Below are 7429 nucleotides of genomic sequence, written 5' to 3'. Positions count from 1 at the left end.
TCTCTCACTTGTTTATTACTGAACTATCTTGCTCTCTCTTTCTCTGTTTTTTTTCTCTCTCAAACTAACTTTCTGTCTGCCGCTTTCAGTCTATAAAGCAATTAGTCAATCATTAATACACAGCATATGTCAGAGGGAATAGTTACCCTGCAGCAAATCTGTCATAATTATAATTACATGATTTAAGCTGGATCTGTGTCTCATTGGATAAGTTGTTCATTGAAAATGTTTTGCTCTTCAAAGATACAAAATGCAACAGTTCCATCAGTGTCAATTCTAATTCCAGATTCCAATTAGTCGTAAGTATCAGCTGTCATACAGCACATTCCAAAGGTGGCAGATGGAAATTACAGACAGAGCCACCAACAAGACTGAGCTTGGCACACAATCTTACTGAAAGGGGGGGGGGTAAAGGGAAAAACAGAGAGAGAGAGAGACAAAATCCCTGGAAATTTGGTTTAGTTTAAGCTTCCAGCAAACGATTTACCCATTGCAACTTTATAGTAGGCCCTAAATCAGGGCTAGAGTTGTGCAAAGTTAAATGCATTAAAGCAAATAAACACAAATCACTGCTACTGTAGGAATGCAGGTAATACAGAGACTAATCTGGTTTCATGAAGTAGCAGTCTCCCAAGTTACAGATAGAGTGGGGCTTTTGAAACTTTAAAGCATTTGCCATGCTAGAGACAGATTAACAGGGTGTCTACATTTCCAAATAGCCTTCCAATTTCCATATACATATGCACATTAATCACAAATGTACAATAACGTTCTACAATCCAGTTGTCTCCTATCTCTTTATGTACTGTACCATAACAGCCAGTACGCCATACATTACACAAGTCTAACGTGCATACTACCTCAAATCCACCAGCCTGTGATGAAAGTGTCATGCCTGCCAGTAGGCCTACCATAGAGTTCTGCACACACAGTGTTATGTAACTTCTTAATATGAAGGAGAGCTGATTCACAGGTCCTAACAAGAACCACCTGTTCTAGAACGGCAGAGAAGGTAACCAAGGCAACAGGCCTACCCAGATGCTCGGCAGCAGGAGGACTTCGAGTTATATGTTCATTATTAGAATATAGACAGGTGTACATGCAATTAACTGGTTTGGGAAGACATAATAAAATCTTTGATATCTGACAGAACAATAGGTATTGGCTTTGTTTCAACACTTACTGGCTTAACTATGCACTCAACCTGATTCAATCTCAACTTAATGTACAGTAGGCTAGCACCAAGTACGAAGACCTGTCTTAAAGGTGCAATGTACAGTACCTTTAAAAGGTGCAACGTTTTCAATATCATTCTCTGTGATATGTTTGCATTTTTTGAGTCTGCAAGGCTTTTTTATTGGAAAAAAAAATACTTGAGCTTGTTTTTTTTTTTTTTTTTTTTTCATGATGTTCGGGCATGCTCTTAAAACCCCATAGGAAAAATAGGCTTTCTCATGATGTTCTGGCATGCTCTGGAAACCCTATAGGAAAAATAGGCTACATTTCACAGCTGAGTTTTTATTTTTTACATATACATATTTCATGAATAATTGTGACTCGTGATTGACCAATATCTTTCACGTGTATTGTTGGATTGGGACTGGAATGGGGGAGGGAACATAGCAAATGAGAGCACTTTTCTGATTGTCCTGTGACCTCTGACCTTTCCCTTTCTATGGCTATCACAGGCAGGGAAAGGAGACATCAAATTTGAAAAGCCTGGCATATCCCGTAGTCACATCAACATATTTGATCTAAAAATCAACAAGAAAAAAATTACTTCCTGCGTCAAGACAAGGCAAGATTTTCAAAACACAGGCTAGAGCACAACCTAGCATTTGGACTTGCAAATCTTAGATATCCATTAATAATTAGTATGTTGTCTGTCCAGCACTGGGGAAAAAAAAATCGGCTCAAAAAAATACCAGTTGAAATAGATCTTTTTTTGTTACTCCAAGTATTATGCAATGTTACGCAATAGACACCCTTGGAGGCCAAAGCCTGCAAAAGACTTCTGAACTTCCTCTCTCTCTCTCTCTCTCTCTCTCTCTCTCTCTCTCTCTCTCTCTCTCTCTCTCTCTCTCTCTCTCTCTCTCTCTCTCTCTCTCGCTCACCTGAGGCTCATCAATGGTGACTCCATCATAATAGTCGTAGACGTCCGTGTTCTCCAGATTGATATCCACATCGTAGTTGTTGCTGTCGTACGTATCCAGTTCCACTTGGCGGGCGTGTCTGGTGGGAGAGGCTGCGGCCACCTTCAGGACCAGGAGTCCCACCACGAGCCTAGCCAGCATGATCATCATCCACCTTATGGAGAGAGAGAGAGATAGAGAGAATTGGGGAGAGAGATGGAAGACATTGACAGAAAAGGAGATACAGAAAGTTGGAAGTAGAAAGTCATGGATGGAGGGAGAGAGAGATGGAGAGAGAAACGTAATGAATGGAAGATAGAAAAAGATAAGGAGGGGAAATTAGATGGAGAGGAAGAGGTCAAGAGATGGAGAATGTAGAAAATTGAAGAGAGAGAAAGGTAAGATTAAAGAGACAGAGAGAAAGAGATATGATGAGAGAGAGAGAGAGAGAGAGAGAGAGAGGGAGGGAGAGAGGGAGAGAGAGAGGGGGAGATAAAGAGTTACACTTTGAGTATCAGTTCTGCTGCCTTTTTGAATTTACAACACTAATTTAGATTCAATAAAATGTTTATGCCTGGCAGGACATAGTAATGGGGGATATTAAATCTGTTTGCAAAGAGCCATACTGGAGGGCAGTGAGAGAGTTTAAAAAGGACTTTGGTTGATGCCAAAGGCTTTGGTTGGCCATGTTGCAAAGGACCTCTTATTGGAGCACTTTAATTGCCATGTCAAATAGAAGGCAACCCATAAATGGTGGTCCAACAAACTTGCTGACCCTTGAAAACAAACTCAGGGCTGACCCTTTCTGAGACAAGCTGGACTACTATGGTCTGATTCAACCTTCGACCTTGACCTCTACACATAACTAAGACAAGGAAACATACACAGACACACACACACATGCACCCTCACACTGACCATAGATAATCCAGACACTCACACACCACATACATATTCATGCACACACCACACATACCCCTCACATGCTCACACTTGAAGCCTGGGCCAGATGCAATACACAGACACTACACATACACACACAGACATTACAAATACACACACAAACATACACACAGACACTACACATACTGTACACACACATACAGACACTACACATACACATACAAACACACACACAGACACTACACATACACACAAACACACACACAGAGACTCCACACATACACACGAAAACACACACACACACACACACACACACACACACACACACACACACACAGACACTTCACACATACACTCACGAACACACACAGAGATACCCTACACATACACACACACACACACACTACACAAACACCAACATACACACACAGACCCTAAACATACACACACAAAGACACACACACACACACACACACACACACTACACATACACACACAAACACACACACACACACACACACACACACACACACACACACACACACACACACACACACACACAGACACTACACTTGCATGCCACACATATACTCAAACACACACACACACACACACACTACACAAACACCAACATACACACACAGACCCTAAACATACACACACAAAGACACTCAAACTCAAACACATACAGTACCATGCACACACTCTCACACACACCCCAGACACCCCTTACACACAGACGCTACACATCTGCACCACACACACACAAACACACACACACACACTTGATGCCTGTGCCATCTCTCACTCACTGACTGATGCTCTGACATGATAAATGTGTGTGTGTGTGTGTTGCGACGGCGGGCTCCCCCTGGCTGCCGCGCCCCCACCGCGGGCCGCGCCGATCGGCCCAGTCACACGGCACCTCTCTCCGCTCCACTGAGCACACGGCAGCGGTGGTGATGGTGGCCAGCCAGCCAGCCAGTCAGTCAGTCAGCCAGCCGGCCGGCCGGCCCAGGTGAGGTCGAGGGGTTTAGAACTCATTAGCCAAGTGCAGACAGGCCTGCGAGGGCGCTCAGGAGGCCAGCCAGGGGTGCGTGTCCGCCCCAGAGAGAGAGAGAGAGAGAGAGAGAGAGAGAGAGAGAGAGAGAGAGGACAGGAGAAAAAGAGGAGAGGAGAGAGTGGAGAAGGGGAGGCCCCTTTTCTTTTGTGTCTTTTTTTTCTTGGCGGGGGTGGTGGGGGGGGGGGGGGGGGCAGGAAGGGAGGGAGGGGGGTGGTATCATCGGATGGAGTGGGGAGTGGGACGGCCATCTTTGAACCCGTCAATCTCCGCCTCGTTTTTATGTCACAGCTGAGAGGTCAGAGGTTGGGTTTATAAAGCGAGGAGATGACAGGCTGACAGATGCTGTCACCTGCAACGTGGCTATTGTTGCAACAGACCTGGAGCCATTAGATATACTGTACAGATCAGGGCCAGACCAGGGCCAGATCAATGCCAGACCATTCCATGCTCCATGTTAGTTTGAGAAATGTCTTTAATTAACAGAAGTAATCCTATACATGGCAACACAATCCCATTCTCAATGAAGTTTGAACAAGTAATTGAGGGACGCTACTGAAGGAATGTGGGCAACAGCTGGTGTTTACAAGCCTTGCGTCTTTATGTCGTTTGACAACCAAGTAATCAGCTATACACCAGAAGCTGCACACTACCCTTGGGTGCATTCACACCCACTCTTTCTGCTGCGTTGACTAGTATGCCTTGTCCGCATCTTAAACATAGGAGGCCAAGAGCCCAGAGAACAAGTCAAAGCAACTTCACCGTGAATTGGCGCCTTTCTAATTCTGATTCAATCGCAATAAGTAATTCCTCTAATTCAGGCCAAAAAAGTGTCCTGTAATCCTAACTGGCAGATATATGCTTCGTAGATGCTATGTCGATGACAGGCTTGGCAATGAGCAGGCCGATGAGATTGTCAAAAAAAACAAGAGCCAAAGAGAAGCACAGCCCAAGAAATATGTTGCAGGGTTCTCCAGGCTGATGAGGTCGGCGAGGGTTGCAAATCAGAGAAGAAGGAAGAGAGTGTGACTTGAGAGAAGCAAGGGAGCAACGTGGACAAGCTCAAGCTTCTGGCCCTCAGGGTAAGACGGAGAGAGAGTGAGTGAGAGAAAGAGAGAGAGAGAGGTGGAGAGAGAGAGAGAGAGGGAGAGAGAGAGAAGAGGGAGAGGGCGAGTTGACTTGCCCCTCTCTCTCTCTGACAGAGGTCCTTTATGAGCGGCCGCCTCGGCCTGTCTCAGCGTTCACATTCGAAATTCCACCGAGGTTTGTGGACAGGATGGCGGTGAGTTACGACTGCAAGGAAAAGTTTCATTCAGTAGAGAGAGAGAGGGGGGGGAGAGAGAGAGAGAGAGAGAGAGAGTGAGAGAGAGATGGAGAGAGAGAGATTGAGATGGAGAGAGAGAGTTCAGTCTCTTTCTCTGCACCCCCTCCCCAACCACCACACATGCAAGCACACAGACATACACACACATATGCACACATTCTCACACATACAGACACACACACACACACACTCGCACGCATATCTTAACACACCTATCTTTGAGCACTGAGTTCTGCACACTATTTTTGGTGCCACGGGAGAATATCTGCAAATTCCAACTTGAGCTTTAAATGCACTCCTTGTTAACAGGAACTTAAACTCAGTGAACCCCCACACAGCAAATAAACAGCAACAGGTGAAAAGGCTTATATACTGATAACATGCAGGGTAGATTATTTCATGTAGCCAAAGATGAGAATAAATGACTAATTGCTCCTGTCTGTCATGCATGTGCACGGATAGCCGTTTTGAAGCCCTGGGTCCTCGACATCTTGACAGGTTCAAGCTGAAGTGGCAAATACTGAGGGACAGAGTATGCTTTAAGACAGAGTCCAGCTTTTACACAGGGTTCACTGTGTGTACTTGTGTGTGTATGTGTCAGAGAGAGAGAGAGAGAGCAAGTGTGTGTGTGTGTGTGTGTGTGTGTAAGCAAAGCATGCATTGCTGCTCCAATGTTTTGCTTGGCTCTGGTTTGGGCATTCCTGATAGTCAGTGACTCTACAGTCCCTTCTTGATAGTTAGTGGTGCCATTGATTTACAGCTTTCCTTCAAATTCAATTTGCGGTGCATGGCAATCTATCATCTTGACATGTACATATTATCTTAAAAGGTAGAATTCTCTTTGATATCATTCAATTAATCCCATAAGGAAGAAATTCACCTGTTTTCGTGTAAAAGTGGAAGCGCACAGCACACAATGGGTTAATGAGATAATATGACAGTCATGGACATTTAGAACGGATCTCAGAGAATAGACTGGTAATCCAATGTGAACCTCGCAACATCTTAGAGGAAGTTTCTGAATTTTGACCGCCATTAGCGCAGAGCATAATCCATGCTGATTGGGCAGCTAATAGAGGAAAAAGGCAAAATACTCCAGACCAATACGCGGCTCAAGAAAATACCAGCTGTTCACAGAGTGTGCAGCCATGAAATGCAATGAATCAGGCCAGAATCACCTGACCTAAAACGAGAACATTAATGTTTTACTCCGAAGGCCACCCGTTACTGTGAACATCTATCATTTTAAAAAAGAAGCCCAACAATGCAATTGAATAGTTTTCCAAAAAAAAGATCTCAACTCAAAAGCCAACATCAATCTGCCTTCCTAACCTGCCATCACCCAATAAAAAAAAAAACGATCCACGCATGAAAAAAAATGACTAAACCAAAAAAGGAACAGAAGGCAAAAACAAAATCAACCAAAAAAACATTCAATCAAAAATCTTGCTCTACTCAGTCATTTATTGGTAGCAGTAACCCATCCAAGCATCACCTGGTAGCAACCAGCAGCTCCTGGACAAGGCAAACCCAGCCAGCCTGCACCCAGTCCAGCACAAACCCATAACCATAGAGTAAAGGAGCCCCCAGTCGCGCTTACCTCAGTCTCCTGCTTTCCCGAATGGTCCTAGCCGAAAGGTTGGAGATGTTCAGGGCAGGGGGGCCTGGCCAGTGATGGAGGGTCGCCGAGCCGCGCAAGCGACCGAGGGAGGAGGGGAGGGTGTGTATGCGGTGGCGAGTGTGTGTTTTGGTCTACGTGTATGTGTGTGTGTGGGTGTACCATGTGTTTTTTGAGAGAGAGAGAGTGTGAGTGTGTGTGTGTGTGTGTGCTTGTGTTTCTCTGTGTGTGAGAAAGGGATAGTGTTGGTCAGATTGTTAACGAGTTGCCCGATGCCGATGTATATAGGTGTGTGTGTGTGAGTGTTGTCTGGGTGTGAGTGAGTGTGTGTGTGTACAGGCTCTCTCCCAGATGTGAGTGCCTGACCGTGAGTGTGAAGGTAGGCACTGAGA

General features: G+C 45.0%; 1 protein-coding gene across 1 annotated transcript in view; it reads right to left on the bottom strand.

The window, feature by feature from the left end:
- Positions 1-7138, bottom strand: part of epyc (epiphycan) — an 18592-nt gene extending 11454 nt beyond the window's left edge. Inside the window, exons 1-2 of the mRNA XM_062517894.1 lie at positions 7020-7138; positions 2115-2307 (exon numbers count right to left, since the gene is read on the bottom strand). Coding sequence (XP_062373878.1) covers positions 2115-2303 — 189 coding nt within the window. The 5' untranslated portion in view covers positions 2304-2307; positions 7020-7138. The remainder of the gene's footprint in view (positions 1-2114; positions 2308-7019) is intronic.
- Between the last annotated feature and the right edge of the window lie 291 nt (positions 7139-7429).

This window comes from Sardina pilchardus, chromosome 17 (genome assembly GCF_963854185.1).
Source record: "Sardina pilchardus chromosome 17, fSarPil1.1, whole genome shotgun sequence".
In the NCBI taxonomy this organism is placed as follows: domain Eukaryota; kingdom Metazoa; phylum Chordata; class Actinopteri; order Clupeiformes; family Clupeidae; genus Sardina; species Sardina pilchardus.
The sequence above is the reverse complement of the archived record's forward strand: the minus strand, read 5'-3'. Positions and strand labels throughout refer to the sequence as shown.